The 19,838-nt window shown below is 37.3% G+C and overlaps 1 protein-coding gene across 1 annotated transcript in view; it reads left to right on the forward strand.

The window, feature by feature from the left end:
• The window catches only part of HAAO (3-hydroxyanthranilate 3,4-dioxygenase), a 33,731-nt gene extending 19,587 nt beyond the window's left edge, over positions 1-14,144 (forward strand). The window contains exons 7-10 of the mRNA XM_002193089.7: positions 10,087-10,232; positions 11,316-11,384; positions 12,519-12,601; positions 13,330-14,144. Of these exons, the coding sequence (XP_002193125.3) occupies positions 10,087-10,232; positions 11,316-11,384; positions 12,519-12,601; positions 13,330-13,408 (377 nt within the window). The 3' untranslated portion in view covers positions 13,409-14,144. The remainder of the gene's footprint in view (positions 1-10,086; positions 10,233-11,315; positions 11,385-12,518; positions 12,602-13,329) is intronic.
• The last annotated feature ends 5,694 nt before the right edge of the window (positions 14,145-19,838 follow it).

Consider the following 19,838-nt stretch of genomic DNA (forward strand, 5'->3'; position numbering starts at 1 on the left):
AGCTGCCAGTGTAATCTCCAAGAGAGCCTGAGATTCCTTCCTGCAGGGTTCCTACACCGGCTAGCCAAATGCTACCAGCTCAGTCAATCTCCCTGCTCAGCTAGGTTTGTTCTTTCAAAAGTCTCTCTGCTGTCTCATCTATGCTGGCAACTGAGGGACATCCTGCACCAACCAAGAAATGGATGTATGGCTCAGGTGCACTGCACCCAGCTATACTACTCTCAACCTCATGACCAACTTGAATATCATCTTCCAGTCACACTCAAAACTTGAATTCCATAGCTCTTGCAACAAGAGAAATTTTAGTTTCCCCTCTCTAAAAGGTTTTTGGATCAGCTGTCCTTAATCTCCACATCAATTCCTAAATATCTTAAGGTGATTGTTATGAATTACTCTAAGAGAGACAAAAGCTTCAGTGAAATGTTATTTCTACATCTATCCTGTCTCTCAGCTTGATAGTCAGCATAAAAAAAAGTCACTGTTTGCCATCTCAATCAATAACAGAACAAAGCTGTTACTGAAATTCTAAAATTCGGTTAAGCCGTTTTTTACCTGAATATCAAAGTTCTTAAAAATAATTTACTAGAACATTGTTGCAAACATGAAGTTAAGAGAAGATTATTCTGTATGGGGTAGCAACCTTAAAGCCCTTGCAGTCAGAGAATGGTAAAGCAGTCAGAAACCCTGCCTGAAAACTTTGCTGAACCAGCTTTAGGCATTGGCTCTTTGACTGACTGGGAAATGTAATTATCAGGGAATTTCTGATCATGTTTCTTATAAATAAAAAGATCTTGTCTCCAAGATCTTACTTTTATTTATATGCACTGTCAAAATCTGTTTTAGTCTGAGAATGTCTCCAGCGTTTGGGTGTTGGTGGTTTGGCTTGTTTGGGGTTTTCTTTGCATGGAATGTGTGAGGGCTACGTAGTACATGTACTGCCTCACTGTGTGTTCATACAGTGTTTAGTAGAGGAAATATAATTTCAGATGAAGCCTCTAGATGCTGCTCTAATAAAAAAAATACCATATCACACATAGTATCCTTGTACAATACAAGTGATTTGCAATAAACATCCCTCACCAGGTTAAGAGTTTAAATATCAATAACAAATTAATAATATCAGGGCAGAAACAAAATTACATTAAAGATTTATATTGTTAATATTTTTGCAGAAAATTAGGGCTAAGGAACAAACCTGACAATCAATCAGAAGCTACAACATATCCTGAGACCTGTTTTTTAAACAAGAAATTCTGAGAAACTGTTATTGATAAATTTAGTACAGAAGCTCTTTCCTTGTAATTTACCTGGCAGGTTTTCAGCCTGGGGAACAGCTTTCTTTTTCCAATTTTCAGGTTTTGTGGACAATAAATAACCCAACATCTCAGTGATATTTATGTGTGAGGAAAACACCCAACATTTTTAGTTACAAAAGTTTTAGTTTATAGCTCCTGTAACTCTCAGTGACGATGTTTAAAAAAAAAGAAAACAGCAGTTTGACTGAGATAGAAGATGGTAATATGTTCACTCTGAAGGCATACCCAGCTGATATAATTATTTCCTCAGCAGCTCTCTTTTCTTTTTTTTTTTCTTTTAAGAAGTAGAGTTCAGAAACCAGCATGACATTTGTAACATATAACAAGCTACCAGTTGCCATGATGTTTCACTCAATACATATGTCAACATTGTCTGAGTTGGCTTATGCAGAGGATGGCCTCTCAGCCTTTTTTTTCAGTTCTGAAAATCCAGAATTACTTCAATTTTAAAGCGCCAGCTGAAGCACTCTTAGGTTCCTCTCCACATAAGTCTGAACTAGTGCCTCACCTTCTTAGAGAGAAATGGAATAAAAATGAGGAAAAACATCTTCAAAGAAATCCTGGATTGCAGCTCACTCATAGAGGAAAGATGTAAATAGAATCAATCAAGTTGCAATGGTTTCTGAAAAACAAAGGGGAAAAAAAAAACCCTAAGTCCAGACCTTTCCTTGATTTATGGTTCCTAACTTAGCCAATAGCTGGGAAAGTCCCTCTGAAAGCAGGGCAATCAAAATGTATAAAGAACGAGAAGAAGGGGGACTCAAATGCCATTAGGAAAAATATAATCAGAAATATTTATTGCATGCAGTCCTTACTTGAGGCATCCTCCCTGAAACTTTTGTATTTTATTGCTAGACTCTTTTGTTTCCATGTGCAGAAATAAAGCCTGACAATACTCTCCCTTTTTTTATCGAAAATGCCGAATATTTTTAGGATATAGGCTAAACAGGGAACTCTCAAGATAGGCTGGTTTGGGTTACTTTTAATATTTTTTGACATGAGGAATCATAGTTATCGAAACAAGTCTCATTGCTTTCAGTTGAATCAGCCTGAGAGCAAGATTATACCAATGTTAACTATTTCATCTCACTTTTCTATCCAAGAGGACAAAAAGATGGTTCAGACAGAGAAACCTTGGTTCTAATAAAGGGTGATGGCTAAATATTCTTTGTAGAAGTATCCAGAAGCTCAAAAGCTTTACCTGCCATGCCTGCAATAATCCAGACTTCTTTTAGGAGTAATTTGAAAACTGCAGTAAAATTTTTTTCTACAGTTAGGTGTGTTTGAAAATGAACCTCATGAACCTATACCTCATGGTATAGGTAGAATATCAGGAATTTGTTTATCCAAACGAATCTACTTCTAATTATCAATGAAATTTTATTTCCCAAACAAGCTTTATTGTGAGTGAACATACAGTTATATAATAGAAAACCAGTCCCATAGTGACTTCACTAGAACAACTGGCATTGATCTTTGGTGTATCTAGGGTGATTTTCAATCTAGACTAAGAATCTAGTTAGTACAGTTAGAACCCAGGGCAGTTTTATGTTTCTGATTCAGAGCAAAAAAAACCTAAGGAATTGAATGAACATGAAAAATTAGGTGTTTTCTTCAGTCAGTGGAGCAGGAGTTACCATAGAGCCTAAGGCTCTGTAAATGTTTTGTGGTCTCAGCAGTGCTATTAAAGAAGTTATAAGGGTAAACTCAGCACTATAAAAATTGGCTTCTGTATAGTCATCCTCTGTAGCTAATCCAGTGAACCTCCATAGACAGTATTTTCTGCTCAGTCTTGTTTCATTGATATATAAAAACAAACAGATCTTTATCTTTCTATTTTTTCTTGTTTTCAGTTAACTGGCTAGTGAGCAATGTTAATTCAATTAAAACTACTTCAGAAAACTAAAAACATGCAGGAAGAAATTCTGTCTGCATTTGCACTACGGCAGATACAGGGCCATGCTTTTGAACTTCAAATAACTATAAATATTTGTGCCTTTCTGTTTTAAGTACATTGAAATAATTCTAAAGACTCTGTGGTTTTTTTTTTCAAAAAAAAATGCTAATTTTGAACATATTTGCTATGTATCTGTTTAGAAAATTGATTATTTAATTCTCTTTACTCTCATCTTAAAGGACTTCCAACACACCTTCTCTTCCATAACATGGTACTTCTCTCTGCTATGAGTACTTGTATTAAAAAAAGAAAAAAACAGTATATGAGCATTTAGATATTAAGGACTAACCAATACAGAGACTTAATCATTTTGAACTGTCTAGACTCAACAAAGTTGTGGAATTCCCCACAGCACCATCTCTGTAACTTTTATCAACAATGTGAATCTTCCCCTTTTCTGTATCATCCTCATTGCTCTCTTCTGGCAAAGACAACCATATAAACACACTGTTCATCTTTAGCCTGTCATATATAGATCCTTTAAGCAACTTCCAAGTCATGTTTAGATCTCTCCTGAAGCTACGCCTAAACTGCAAAGGCTATGTTGGTGGAATAAGAGGATAGAACCATATAATAAACCCCTCCAATTCTTATAAGCATGTTACCTCTCACTGGTTTCATCTGTTTCCTCTGCTCTCATATTTGAATGAGGACACCAGTCCCTAGTGAGTGCAGAGCTCAGAATGAAAATGAACTACTCAGACACACCAACCTAAATCAGCACTATTTAATGCAGAAATAAAGTATGATTACAACACCTGGAGTAGGGGTGCTATAATTTTCCATATGAAAACTTCTATTGAGGGTTTTTAGTTCCAAACTACAGTGTAACATCCAAGACCCAGGACTGCAGGCTGCACATTCTCTGGAGCCAAAAGGTTCATTATGCTCCCAGAGCCCAGGGCAGATAAAGACAAAAAAAAAAACAAAAACCAAAAACAAGAAAAAAAAAAAAACCACAAAACAAAGTCTTCAGGAAGAAATCTGCTTCTCCCACAGCATTCTCAAGTGAGCCTCCTCACAGAGGGGCAGAACATAAACTGTAGGTTCTGAGAGTTCTCCTGATGCTTCACTGTGTGAACCAAGACACTACTGACTCATACATACCTATAGTACATAATAAACCTATCAGAGCAATAGGAAGAAATGCCCTATAGAGCTGTTTCCCTTTCTGTTCAGACTTTTGTGAAACAAATAAGAAATATTTAAAAGCTATAAAGCTCAGCAGTTTCACAGCAGGTATGTCCTCTCTAATAAAGTAGCTTCTTTCCTCCTTATGTTCTTAAATGCTCCCCAGACAGCAACATCTGAAACAGAAAACTCACTAATAGAGTTCGTCTGACATTTTCACTAGTGTTTCTAAGGTTATTTAGTGGTAATAGCTCACACATGCACTAAAAATCCTTGTCTCACCAAGAGAGTGAGCTCTCAACTCTTGCTATAATGAAGTATCCTATTCCTATTCTATGCAAACTGAGGTTACATACAAAGAGGATTAATTAAATGCCCCCATTTATAAAATGCAGATTCAGAAACAGAATTAAGATTCTTTATGTTAGGATTGGAAAAGTGGACAGCATTTCCTAATACAATTTGTCATTCTTAATTACAATAACCAAAATATTTTAAAATAATTATGGCCTAAAGAGTGATTTTTTTTTTTTTTCATTTAACTTATTCCTTTCCTTCTGGCCAATGATATCTCCTTTTGAAAAAGCTATATTTCTTTTTTACAAAAATATTTTTCAAAGCTTTTCTCAAACTGTTAGTTTCAATTAGAAAAAAAAAAAATAAAAAAGTTGTTCAGTTCCCAGCATAGATTTAATGACACAAAGAAAAATCTTCCCAGAAATAATTACATGGACAAGTCATAAATTAGCAGTCATTAAAATTCTCGGGGCAAGCTACAAAAAAAAAAATTACATTTACACAGGGAAATGTATGGTTGCACCAAGTGAGCACTGCATTATCAACTAAATGCTTCTGTGTCTATATTCCACAACAGGGAAATGAACCAACAACCCTCAAAGTTGTGCTCTTAGTGCTTTCACTCTGGATTTTTATATGGACCGGGCTAAAACCCAGATGTCTGAAATTATGTCATTCATTTCACTGGTTTTATTTGCAGAGGTATTAGAATCCTACTAGTCTCATTGACATTTCTGTTAACTTGGAGAATAAAATAGACTTTTTAATAGAAATTAGGTAGGCACATATGTGAAAAAGCATCCTAGGGAATGTATTATTACTGGCAGTAAATGTGAAATGCTGCAAAACTCTATCATTGGAATTATTCATTATGATATAGGATTGGAGACATGGAGATGATGATTAGAAAGTGTACAAAAATAAATTAGCACATAATTTTAAAATAATTCATGAGCTATTTATCTGTAGTCTGGACCATTTTACACTCAGTTAAAGGCTGAAAAAACAGGATTCAATCACTCCACTTTGAATGATGTCTTCTGCTGCTATAGAGGGAAGCACCATTTGTAATGGACTGTGTCACATCCTTGCATGGAGATGGGGCACAGCATGTAGGAACAGACTGAGCCAGCACAGCACCTCAGGACGGTGGGATAATTAGGAAGAATATATGGGGATTTAAAGACTTGAACGTTGTTCCATCTAGAACACTCTGTCTACAAGTGAAGGATGACACATCACTGAAAGATACAGTTTTTCATAAAGTCAACATGCAATCAGTTGACCTTATTTTGATATATTTCAAGTGGTTTATTGTTCTTTTCCTTTGAACAAATCTTGAAAACAAGAGCTATGGGAAGAGCTTGGGGATAGTAGGGCTCAAGAGAATGAGACAGTTTGATTTCTTGACAAGAAAGCTTAGAGGCGTCACCAGGGAAGGGAAGGGGGGCCTTCCATGTTACATGTGGGTTAAGCAAATCAGCCACATACACCTGGTTAGGTCAGTGTCAATTTTCTTTACCTGTTCCCTTTATTGCATCAGAAACACAATTGTCCCAGCAAGCTCAAATTAGACAGTCTCTGTTGAGGCCAAACTACTTATACATTCAACTTGCTCTTTTCTTGCAAGCTGTTCTCTCCTTCTCTGCCCAATTTAATAATCTCAGTCTCAGTGCAGTTCAGTATTGTTTAACTGAAGTCAAGTTCCTCTAAAACCTGTAATTTCTTTCTTAAAATATTTACAAACTCATTCAGTAAACACAACATTTTTCAGTTTAACATGGTATCATCACATTGTAATTAAAACCTGAAAAAAGCTATAATCCCATAAAGAACACATTGCTGTGATATAAATTTTTAATAATAATGATCTGCTGAAATGGACTTTAGTATTGAACCTTCAAATGGATGTCTGAAAATGTAAGAAAATATTAGATTTGATGTTCCACATAGTGTTATATTACTTGGAAAAAGCTACACAACACTATTAGCTGTCTAGCTTAGAAGTGCCATTTTCTTGCATTTTACTGGCATATTTTTACCTTTACCATCATTAAACATGTTGTCTCCTTGTCTCACAGTGTTGCTAGAACAGAACTCCAGAAAAACAGGCTTGCACTTCCTCAGATACTGTTGAAAGCAAACGTACAGGCTAAACAGAAAAATATACAACAATATCTAAATATAATTCATTAACCTGATCAGAAATACTCAGTCCCTTTAGAAGCACTAGGCTTCAACTCCAATATATTTGAAACAGCAAGAGATTGGATCCTCTTCATTGTAGCTTGTTAGCTCGAGTTCACAAGCATTAGGACACCTACAGCTTTTGGCATCATGCAAGGGATCAGCAGCAGGGTTAAATAAGGACTCAGTCAAGTAGTCTATTGATAATGTCACACATCTGTCACGTACCTCATCACCACAGCACTCTCTCATTTGTTCTACAGTAACAGATAATCAAATCATCATACCAGGTCACACTAAAAGGTTAATTCCATGCAAGCACAGTTTTCAAAGGCCATTATGCTGTCACTGAGCAAGTGCCATTAACATCAAAGGTAGTATTAAGCCAAAACCCCATCACAGGCTAGGGCCTGCTGATAAGACAAGTGTCAAAAAAAAAAAAGCTCTTAAACTGAGGAACTTGAAATCTAAATAAAGAAAAGTCCACACTTACATGAAAGTAAATTAAACTGCTAAAGGGTGGCTGTTTATCACAAGCAAGAAAGGACAGTATAGTAAGTGCAGGATGTATTCCACTTTACATTGGCCCCGAGTAGGCACAGGCCACTCTGTGCTGTTGTCCCCTGTGTGTTGTCCCAGCTGATCAGGGCAACTGGAGTCAGAGACCAGCAGAAAGAGAAAATTGCAAAATCATATATATGGAGAATATCAGACAGAAGTTAGACTACAAACTTAGACTCCTTGTTGTTAGATTTGTGTTGCTTCTTGGTCAAAATATAAACAAGTACTTTGGCTTTCTTTTTTACCCCAAGTTCCTTGCAACTCCCGGGGAACATTCACAGTTCTCCTTGCATAAAACACCACAATGACCATCCATGAGACTCAGTTTTTTGCTATTCATTCTCCAGCATATAAAATCTGAACTTACTTGTCAGCTTGATGCTAGAATTTTTAAACTGTGGAGAAGAAATATTCCCCAAGTTGAGCAGGATACTCACAGCATCTCAGTATTTTTTGGTATCTCCATATTTGCCTCTAATCCTACCAACATCCATATACTTTTCTTTTTTTTTTTTTTAAGAGCAAACAACCCACCACCAAAAATCCTTATACCTCTCTCAACTAGGACATGCATTTTATCAGAAAGTTCTACCAATGGGTAACTTTTTTGTATTCCTAAACTACAAGAAACATTTCTGAATTCAAATGGCGAGTTTAAATCTGAAAACAAAATAAAACAAAAACAGCTGGTAAAGATTTCAGCTATTAATAGAACAAAATATTTTAATATCTTTAGGAACACCAGTTCCACAGAGTACCTTCTTATAAAATTTGATTAATTTTCTTTTCCTCCTCTGCTGTGTGAACACATATCAGAATATTTTAGACCTTTGTTTTACATCAGTCCCAAGTCAAAAAAGCAATTTTCCCCTGCAGCCTCATCTGCTTGTATCTATAATTTAAGGACAAAGTGTATATGTGTTCCTAATTACCCCCAAAGGATGTTTGATGAACCTGTGAAAATTAAGGAAAAAAACCCCAAGCAGTGATATTGCAGTGAGAAAAATGAAGCACCAAAACTAAATCACCAAATACCTTAACATTGCATTTTAGCGTTATCAGAAAACAAAATATAGAATGTTCAAGACTAGATCTTGCTAATGCTTACAAGTTCAGAAAAAAAATAAATCTAATATAAAGACTTTCTTTTTTCCCTTGGTGATGCTTAGTTTCTCTTTATGAGTTTGCTTTTCAGTAAAAGTTGCTTAAGATATTTGAATTAAATAATTTAAAAGTAGGAAGAAGAAAGATTTCAAACACAAAATGTTTTCTTTTGGTACAGATCTCTTCAGATTACTTTCAAAATTTCCTGAAAGTGGCATTGTCAAGAGAAATTACTTTTAAAAATATAATTATTTTAATATCACAAAATCACAGCATGGGTGAGGTAAAAGACCACAGTGGGTTAAGCAGGTGGAACCTCCCAAAATAATGGAGAAGAAATTTGAAGAACAAAATTTTGTTTCTACAACAAAGGAAGTAGGATCCCACCCAGATTATCTGGACATGGATGTACTCAGTGCTTACTGGGATCCCATGAGCATCAACAGCATCTTCAGTACACTGCCATCCCCTGCATGCACTGACCCTCTCACATGTTGTTCATAGTCTGTGTACAAATAGTCTTGGATGAAAAACTGGAATGGTACAAAACACTGCAGAGCAGTCAAATTCAGCATTAGAACAGTACCAAAAGAATATTGCATAATGAATACGGTGGTGCTTAAAAAAGAGCTGTTCTATTACTGTCACCAAGACTAAGATTTGGCTGCAGGTTTATTACCACAATACATTTGGGAGCAAACCACCCAGGGAGTTTTTCCAGCATCTGGTTGGCACTACTGCTTGAAATTACTCAATGGGTGTTCCCCCATGGCATCTCAGAACAAGCTACATAGAATCACCACGGTAATTGCTCTGTCTCTGCACTTCACTGTCAGCTGGTAAATAACTACAGCTCATTTCGTATACCAGCAACATGCAGCATAAATTTTGCCAGCTATACTGCAATTAGTCCTCCAGCTATTTTAAATCAAATTATTTAGGAAGGAGAATTACTGGAAATTAAATCCAGCTCCCAAAACCAAAAACCACTACATGCTCCGAGAACACCACCAAAAAATACATTGTATTAAATTTTAGGTTATGCTAATCCATTTGATTCACTGTGGCCAATGTATTTAAAAAAAGGGGACACATGGGGGAGGAGAAACATAGGGGAGAAGAAACATAAAAGGCAGTACCAACTATGTGAGAGAGGTAGAATAAGCTTAATATAGGCCCAAATTCTCTTTTAGAGGGATATGATATGAGCAAAGGCTCAGAGATGATACATCATATTTTACCAGTGCAAAAGGTGGTCTGAAAGAGAATGAGGACTATGCCAGGAAACTAGGTAGTGTATTGCATACTGTTTGAACACACAGTTCTGACAACATCTTTGAAGTCACTCCATAAAGACACACAAATAACATATGCATCTTGCAATCTCAGAAAGTCCTGATAATGACCATAGCACTGCTTACTGTTACAACTGACTTTTGACTAGATAGTGTCTGTAAATTGATCCCTCAATTAAAATGTTTGCAAAGAGCAAGGGAAGCAAGTATCACTGATAGCCCCCTGCCTTACTTACAGATGAACTCCTGAAAGAAGCACCTTTCCCACTGAATTCCATTTCTGTTATGGAGCCATTTTCCTTCTCAAGCTGGTTAAATGATCATCGTAATGAAATAAAACAGAAAAAATCCTTGAGTGTGTTTGGAGATAACTTTGAAACAGAGGTAAGGGAGTATAATCTCTCTAATAACAAAGAGATATTTTTAAAGGTGTGGATAATTAGTGCCTACTGTTCAGAATGAGGGAATCCAGGCCTGGGATCAATACAGAGTAGAAAAAGTTAATGCACCCCCACAGAAGTACCTGTCTGTGGTCCATTGTTTCGACTAGCTTAGGGCAGGGGCTTTCTAGCTCATTACTTCGATGTCCAGAATCAACCTGAACTTTATTTCTGTTCATTTTCTTTGGGATTAAATCAGCTAGTTCGTTCCCCTGTCCCTCTCCCCATATTTCCCAGATCAGAAGCACTGGTGTGATGCAAATACTACTCAAGCTTCTTTATGTGTTTGAGCAGCATTTGTGGTCCAAGTCTAATCTGGGTGTGTAAACACATTTCTTTTTTCTCTCCCTCCATCTATGTAAAGTGGAAACAAGGAAAACTGGACAGCAACCAGTGAGCCTAGGATGCCCTAAAACATTCCACTTCACAGTTTAGTCAAACACAGTCTAGTTTGGGTGTAAATGAAGCTGTCAACATTTGATATCTGTGCTGTATGCGTGATGTTTACAAAACATATTCTTCCCCAGAATTACTTGGAGTCACGCTCCAAAGAATCCAATACAGTTGACAGCAAAGTGACAGAGTGTGGGAATATCAGGAAGAACACAGAGGGGGCAGAAAATGAGAAAGATGAAGTCCTGTCTGCAGCATTTTTAATGTTAATGGAAGAAACTTTTCTACTTCAACAGGCTCTTGACAGGGCCCACAGTTCATGAGGAGGAAGTGCCTGTTCCAGGAACAGAAGCAGGAAGCATATAGATGCAAAACTGAGAGTGGGAGGAGGCAGAAGGACTAGATAAGCAAGGCTGCAGAGGAGCATAAGGAGTGGCAGGTGTGACCAGTTCCCTTTTTATCAGTAGGAATCAATATGAGAAAACCAAACATAGTGTGAATTTTAATGTCTGTAAAAATAACATATTCTCTGAATATTCTCCTGTAAAAATAGAATGTTTTAAATGTTGTTGGGAGATGAATATGGACACTTTGGTCACTTGGATGAAATCATTACTTTTTTTTTTTTAATTAGGCTATAGTTTATGGACCAGGAACAACTGAGAAAAGTAAAAAGAATTCGGATATCTGGATATGGCAGCTGGTATGTGGCAATTCACACTTGTTAACTGTTGAGTTCATGTTTAAGTTCAGACTGAACAGTAGTAAAGCCTTCTAGCAACAGAAACTGGAATGATTCCCTTCCTTCTCATCGAAAAGATCACCAATAGGCATCACCTTTCAGCTTTAAACTGTGGTGAAAAAATAACTATAAAGTGCTGCCACAATAAAAATAGCCTCTTTTTCCTCATCATGTATGTTGATGATAGAGATACTGGCACTCATCCTTGCTGGGAATTTTCATGCACCCTACCTAGGCTATATCCTGTAAATATATCAGATCAAGCAATAAAGCAACATCACCTCTCAGTTCTGCCTGGAAACATTTGCCCTCATCCTGAATTCAAACTGGAATCAAGTAGAATAAGCTAATAAAAAATCCTAAAAACTTGTTTATATTAACTCAGAATTGCAGGTGATCCAGATGTCCTTCATTCAGTTTACTTCTAGAATGCGTTTGCAACCCAACGAAAAAGAAAAGCTAATTTTTGCTTACACAAGTCAGGCTAGCTTGGGAGAGAGATATTTCTATTAGTTTCTCTTCTATTGAAATTCACAGGCACTATCAAATACAAATTAAAGAAGTCATTATCTTGTAAGACATTTGTTTACACTGAAGCTTACATCAGCCTGTGGAATCAAGACCTTGTGGCTGGCAAGAACTTGGCTCCCCTGCTTGACAAGATAATAACTAGTGCATTCCAATATGGAAGGATTCAGCAATTTCAGTCAACCCCCTGCTGACTTGTGAGCTGCTCTTCAAGACTTACAAAGCTAGGAGGAATCAGAAAAGTAGAAGAGGAGCTTAAACTACTCCAGAAGATTCTCTCTGTAATTTCTGGAGCTGTACCAACTTGTAGGCTGCTAGGTTAGGTTGGTGGCAGTGTACCCCAAGAATCAGGCAATGGGTTGCTGCTTTATGATAGGAAACAATGAAACATATTTTTATCTATGCTAATAGTGTTAGATAGACAAGATCAACTGAATATTTAGCTAGCCCTCATGAAACAGAACAGGTTTGAGGTGCTCTTTCAATAGGAATGATTTATGTACATGCAGCATTTTCTTTCTGCTAGGGACAGGACATAGAAAATTAAACAAACTTCTTTTGCTTCAGGAGGGCACATCAACTGTTTCCATGGATAGTAAAACCCTGACTCTCTCTGCTGGTGACAGCCTGCTTGTCCGTGCCCAGTCTGTGTGAGTAGAGATGAACAAGGGTTCAGTGCATGATCCCCCAGCTTCCAGCAACATAAATTCTGTGTATTCAATGCACACCATGTTGGGCATCACTGGTGCAGAAACACAGCATCTGTGAATTCAGGGTTTGCAATAGCCTCTGTTATTTCTCAGGGCAAAAGTGTTTTCAGGAGGAAAAGCTAGGCATTCATTTTAGTTCACCTCTTATGATAAAGGCTGGATAAAAAAAATAATATAAGAATAAATAAATAAAAATAAAAGACGAAAAAAGAGAGGAAGGAAGAGGGAAGGGAGGAAGGAAAGGAAAAGAGAGAGGGAGGAAGGAAATGAAAAGAGAGAAAAAAGAAGAGAAAGAAAAAAAAAGAAGAGGAAGTAAAAAGAAGAAAGCACTGCCAGGAAAATACAGCATACAAAAGAGCATGTGTAAAGATATATGGCCTGAAACTACCCACTGGCACTCATAGCAGATGCTCGAAGCATCAGACCAGGCTTAATCAACATCAGTGCAGGAAGATTTGGGGTTCAGGCTGAGAACACAGCTCTCTTCCTGGAGTAGGATGCATATAGCTGTTTCATTCCAGAGAGAATGGAAAGGAAGAGATAGAGCATGGCTAAAGCTGATAAAGTGTCTACTCCCCCTTTTTAATACCATCCATATTTAATTTGTTGGTTTGAGAGTGTGATTTCCCTCTAAACACATTTCATCATCTCTCTTTCAATTCTTCCAGGTACTGCTGGAAAAGAGCAGAAGAATGTGTTGCTCTCTGCATCGCTCAGGATCCAAAACGCAAGCAACCTTATAAATAACTCCTCTGTCAGTTGGCTTTGAGGATAGGAAGGTTAAAACTTGGTTATCTTGATTATCTTTTACTCAGAATGCCTGGAAATTTGAATACTCTAACACAATAATTAAGTAGATTCAAGTGCTTTGCCCAATTAAAACTTTTTCTCCAAGTAGTTAAAGTTTTAGCAAAATTTATAATCAGTATTTTTTTTAAGATCTAGTATTTTGTTTGCTTTTATCTGAAAGGAAACTACAACATATCCAAGTGGCTCGATTACTTATCTAATAATATGTGATACTATCTAAATTGAACTAAAGTCTTTTGAAATGCAAGTCTCTGTCATGAGATGTAGAAAAGGAGATGGGACAGATTCCGTTACACTGCTATGGTAGCAGGCTGGATGCTGCATGCATGCTACTCTGAACACAACACTAAACAGGATCACCTGGGTCATGGGTGTGCTCCTGTGCAGCAGAATTCTCAAGTCAAATTTGCCTTTAGAGCTATGTTAGGGGATAAGAGAGCAGAAAAATTATTATAATCAGTTTCTATTAACTGCTGCTTCTTTTTGAACAATGAAGTTTCTTGCAGAAATGATAAATGTCAAATTATATTTTGCTGCTTTTAATCCCAAGAACTCTGCAGAATAGTTTTTGTTCTGGTTTTGGTTTTATTTAATTATTCTTCACATTGTCATTAGAAAACAGGTTGCTTAGATACCTGCAAGTATTATCAATTAAATATTTGAGAAAGCAAAAGTTTCTGATTCTTGATTTTTTTTTTTATTCTAATTAAGTTCAGAAAAATTTGTTTCATCTATCACCTACAAAGCTCATTAAACTGAGATGGCATATGTGTTTCACTGAAGTGTTCATTCTTCTCCTGAGAAAGACACAGCTGTCTTGGCTTTAATCTATAACTTATATTTAACATCAGCAGCTTTTCTAGCAAAGCATACAGCAAAACTCTGCTACATCCCCTTAATAACAGGGGCCTAATTTGGAAAACTGATCCCAGTCCTTAAGGGTGTTATAAGTGTGAGCTACCATACACAAAAAGGGACTGAGGGAATAATTTTTTCTGATTACCATTGGTAAAGATGTGTTTATGTGTCTGCAGAATTGACTACTCGAGTGAACATCTATGATTGAGGGATCTAGGGTACCAAAGTGTTATATTTTTAGTCCAGCAGTTACAGGGTAATCACAGAAATATTTCCATATTTCACACTGAATGATAAGTGAGCAAAACACGGCAACATGCAGAACAGCATCCAGAATAACCAGCAACTCTTCATCCAGCCAGAGACACTGAAAACCATGGAACTTTCAGAATAAAAATTAAGGCATCTCCAGATTAGATACCTCCCATGATACCCACTCAAATTATACTTGTGATGCCTTTTACAACAACCTGTGCTTGAACACCTAAATTCTATCCAAGTCGCATACTCGGTGCCAGACCAGGAGTGCTAAACCAGAGCTCCATCATCTTCAGTTTTTCCACAGCCCACTGTCAGAAGCCAGGACTTAGCAGGTCATCAACTAATTTCTATTGAGGAGCTTCTGTCTTCTAAGAACTAGGTAAGAAGTGTTAAGGCCCATAAGTAGGGAAAAGAATCAGGATCAAAACAGCAGGAGAGGATCGATAAAAACAGTGAAATTCCAAGTACCAAAAGAATTTTGTTTTCTAGATATAGTCTTTCTTGAGAATTATTTCTGTTGTTTCGGTGTTCAATTTCCTTTCCCTCCCACTCCCTCTCTTTCAATTCAACAGTTATTTATGGCCAGAGCACAAGTGAGAGCACAGAGAGTACTTTTCATTTACTCCTTCCAAGGTGCTTAACCACTGTGATTCAAAAGCCTGCAAGTTCCCTTTTTCCAGGTTTTCAAATAGTTCCAGAAGGCTTCTGAGCAGGCAGTGAATCTTTTTCAAGTGTTTTACTCTTCCTCTCTATCTGTTCTAAACTGCCCCAACAATGGTACATTTATAATTAGATGCACCCATGCTACTCTGCTCACGAGGAAGTTGGCCACATGCAAATCTGGTGCCTGGAGCCCTCTTAGCTGTTCTTTCTGTGCATGTTCAGTCTGCTCAGCAGATACTTCAGCACCAAAGACCTTGGGATCATGGTCTGGAGACTCCAGTGTTAGTCTTGCCTCAAAGAAGGATTTCAGGCTAAGGTCAGTGGCAAAGGCTTAGTTAGGCATGTTGTTTGCAGAGTACTCTAATGCACCGTGTTTGACATTGTGCCTGTTCATGTGTGTCCATTAAACACACCTGGCAAAACCATGTCCTACAGAACCATTGAGGTTCAAGAAGGCCTCCAAGATCATCAGATCAAACCTTTGATGGAACACCAGCTTGTCAACTGGCACTAAGTAGCACATCCAGTCATTTCTTGAGCACCCCTAGGGATGGTGACTCCGCCACTCACTTGACAGTCCATTCCAATGCTTAACGAGGCTTTCTGTGAAGAAATTCTTCCTTATGTCCAACCTGATTCTCCCCTAGAACACCTTGAGGCCATTTTCTCTCATACTGATTGCCTGGGACAAGAGGCCTACCCCCACCTCACTAGACCCTCCTTTCAGGCAATGGTAGAGCACAGTAAGGTCTCCCTGAGACCTTCTTTTCTCCAGGCTAAACACCCCCAGGCACTCCTCATGTGCCTTAGACACAACACACTTCATGTGATTGACATACACATGACTGCCTTTCTTTACGGCTCTTTTTATACTGGTACACCTGCACCCTGATTTGGATGCTCATTTTCTATCTGAATCAGACAGATATTGGGGTACCTGATACTTAGCAACCTTGGTACATTTTGACAGGATTGTGCTAACTTTATTAGCACAATACTGTGCAGACCATCTGCTGTTTGATGTTTCTGCAAGACTCAAAAGTAAAACCTTTATAGAAATATTGCTTATATTCTATGCAATATTACAATAAAACCTACACAGATGCAAAGCTATACCTGCACCATTCTTGGTACATTATTACTTTTAAACACATGCAGCATTGTCCAGAATCACAAGCTTGAGCTGATTTGAAAGCTTAGAAATACACACAAAGAAGTTTGAGTCCACCTACAAGCATCCACAGTTATTCCAAAGCAGAATCTCACCTAACCTAGAGGTCAGCAGGAGTTTTCCCTTTCACTTCATATGGGTAAAGGTGATGCAGCCTAATCCTGCCAACTGTTGATTAAAGCAGCAAGGCTTTCCCTGGGCTTTTTCAGTGCCTTTAGAATGCTTAATCCCAATGAGATCACACGTAAGCTTTGCAAAGAGAAAGCTAAACCACTTGTTTTTAGCTATACATGTATTTTGATTTCTATTTATAGCATTTAAATAATATAAAGAGTGATATAGGCATTATTATAGTACTTCATATTGAGCAAGGAATTTACAGTCTTCCATGTAAATTAGCAATATAGATCAAAATATTTGAAGTAATTAATGTTTCCTATTACTCCTAGGCTAGGCAGGCTTGACCTCATGGGGTACTAACATTCTTATTTTGAGCTATGCTAACTTGTATGAATGATGGAAATAAATTGGTATGTCTCACTGCATTCCTTCTATGATCTCATATTCCAACACTTAAAAATAGTTGATTACCAAGGTTACATGATTAATGATACATGATTACCATGATTACCCATTCAAAATAAATAGTATTGCTTGAAGTAACTTAAAAATTAAATAATCCTGGTACAGCATATAAAGCTTCAGCCTTCACCAGTCCTTTTTATAATCTTGAAAAAAAAACCTACAAAAAGCAAATTCATGAAAAACACGTATGTTTATGGTTATGAGAGAGAACTACAAGAGAAAAGAGTGACCTACACACATCTGAGATCAACAGAAGAGCACAAGATTGTCCAATTAAAAAACACAAAACCAAAAAAACCCCACAGAAAAGTAAAGACAAGATCTACATTTGAGCTTGCACTAGATAAACTGACAGCTTATAAAAGTCAATAGAGGAATCCTTCTTTCTCTGTGCTTGCTCTACTTTTATATCTTCCTTGTTTATTTGAAGCAGCAAACCCTACCAGAGGCATAAAACTGTCTAGGTGGATCAGGAAAATCAGGAGTGTTGTAGTAAAGTTTTTCCTCACACCTACACAGTATTTACTTACACCTGTAAATCAATATCTTACTACATGATGATAATAAATGCTTTCATTCTGTTGTTAAAAGCATTAATTGTACTGATTTCAGCTCTCCAGTCACATCTAATAGAACAGATGTAGAAAAAGCAACACTCCCACCATCATTGCATATAAGGAAAAACTTACTTAAGCTATTTAACAAATTCCTACATAACCAGCTTGTGTTCTTATTGGAGACATTTCAAGGCTTTGGAGTGCTTTTATTTAGTTTATTTTCTCTTAATAACCCAGATGCACCTGAATGAACACTTCACACCCATAAAGGTCATCACCCCTTGGTGTGTTTCTTTTTCAATACACAAGTACTGTAGAGCTACTCTTCAGTGTCAAAGGATGCAGAACAACACCTGATTGGACTCAAAGTAAAATTGCTGATTTTTAAAGTAATAATGAAGAATAAAAATTTACTATCCACCCCTCAGCTCAAAGTAATTACCTGATCTACAGGTCTTAGTACTCTCTGGTACAGAAAGATCTTATGCTGGATCCAGTCAATATTTTCAGTCATTGTCCAAGAATTGTGGAAGTAAATAAAAACTCTTCCTTTTAACGTCACTGGAATTTTGATGGAGGCTTTACATCTAGGGTGATGTTTGCACATACACACACAGAGTCAGACAGTTTGTATTCCAAAAATAAGCCCTTATATTGTGATATTATTATAGAAGTCATCTCCCTTTTTTGAGGTCTGCAAATGATAAAACAATTCTTTCCAAATTGTTGTTGCTCTAGGTTAAATATATCTCAAAGATCTTTGGTCTGGTAATTCAGTAGGAACTGCATGAGAACCACATACTGAAAGATTTGAACACTGCTTTGTATTTTTAGAGTTGCTAAATAGGCATATATACATGGCCATTACAGTGCTAAATAAAAAAATTCTGTCCATGGTTTTGGAGATAAATTACACTGAAATTGAAGCAAAACTATTTGGGTTCTAAAAACACTTCATTATGCAATCTCATAAGCCCTAGAGAAAGATGTCATGATTGTGACAAAGTAAACTAAGTATAAGCACATTTGAAGATTCAGTGAGGAAATTTGGGTGCATCTTCAGTACATCAGAGAAAAATAGGACTTCTGAAGTGCTGTACAGCTACAGCAAAAATATCATTTTAACATGTTTTATTGTTTCCCTCTTGAAGAAAAAAACTCATAGCTTACTTAGAATGCAAAACCAAAGCAACACAGATGATGGAGTTTGTAAAGTTTCTACTTTACAAACTGTCAGCACAGACAAACTTTTCTCGACAAAAATTCTCCCATACATTCCAATGGTACACTTTAGAGTTTGAAAATAAATTTGAAAATTCAATTGCGTAAAGCAACTAAACACATGCCAATTTGAAAGCTTGAAAGTTTCAGTATGCAATTCCCAAATACCACAGGGTTTTGACATGGAAATGCAGCCATTGCACCTTACCTAGCTTTTTGTTAACTGCCTCTTCCTCCAAGGAGGCCCCAGGGCAGCATCTGGATTCTGTGCAGAAAGGAGACTTGGGCACCTTCAAGTGGCTCCACATTAACTGTTGGGCTGGGCAGAGAGCTGCACTGACAATGCAGTTGTGCACAGCTGAACCACAAGGAAATTCCTGGCAGGTTATTTATATGCCACTCTGACAACATTCTGCTCTCAGGGTGCTCAAAAAGCCACCTTCACTGAGGAGCTACAGGGCTCTTTTTCCAAGAGCCAAGCAAAGCTCATCCTCTCCATGGAAATCACTTCTGGAGATCTAGAACCTTGTTGGCCAAAAAGCACTTTACCACAAGCAGCAGAAGCCTCAGGAACAGCTCCCACCTCTGCACAGGAGGAGGAAGTCAAACCCAAATCTTTGCTGTCCTGCAGGAACACTGCAGTCACAGCATCTGCTGTTAGAGGCATTTCCATCCCCACTTGATACAGCTCAACTGAGCCATGCAGGAAGCACCACAGCATTGCTGGTGAGCCAGAAGATAATTCCTACTTCCCAAATGCAGTTACAGATTATATTACTCTATAAAACATGAGCACTGACAGAAAGAACATAGTATTGCAAAGCGTTGTTCCAGCAGCAGTTATTTATTTGCCTGAACACATTTGCGACCTGAGCTGTCTACAGCATCTTGGCATGCATTACAAAAAGAATATGCACACCACGTTTTGACTAGAGAAAAAATCATCACCAAATTGTTGAAACACAAATAGATCAGCTTTATTTATGACAACCTGAGAAAAATGTTAACAGTTCCTAATTGTTTCCTGATACTGGTGACTAACAGGCTACAT

Source organism: Taeniopygia guttata, chromosome 3, assembly GCF_048771995.1.
Source record: "Taeniopygia guttata chromosome 3, bTaeGut7.mat, whole genome shotgun sequence".
Classification (NCBI taxonomy): Eukaryota; Metazoa; Chordata; class Aves; order Passeriformes; family Estrildidae; genus Taeniopygia; species Taeniopygia guttata.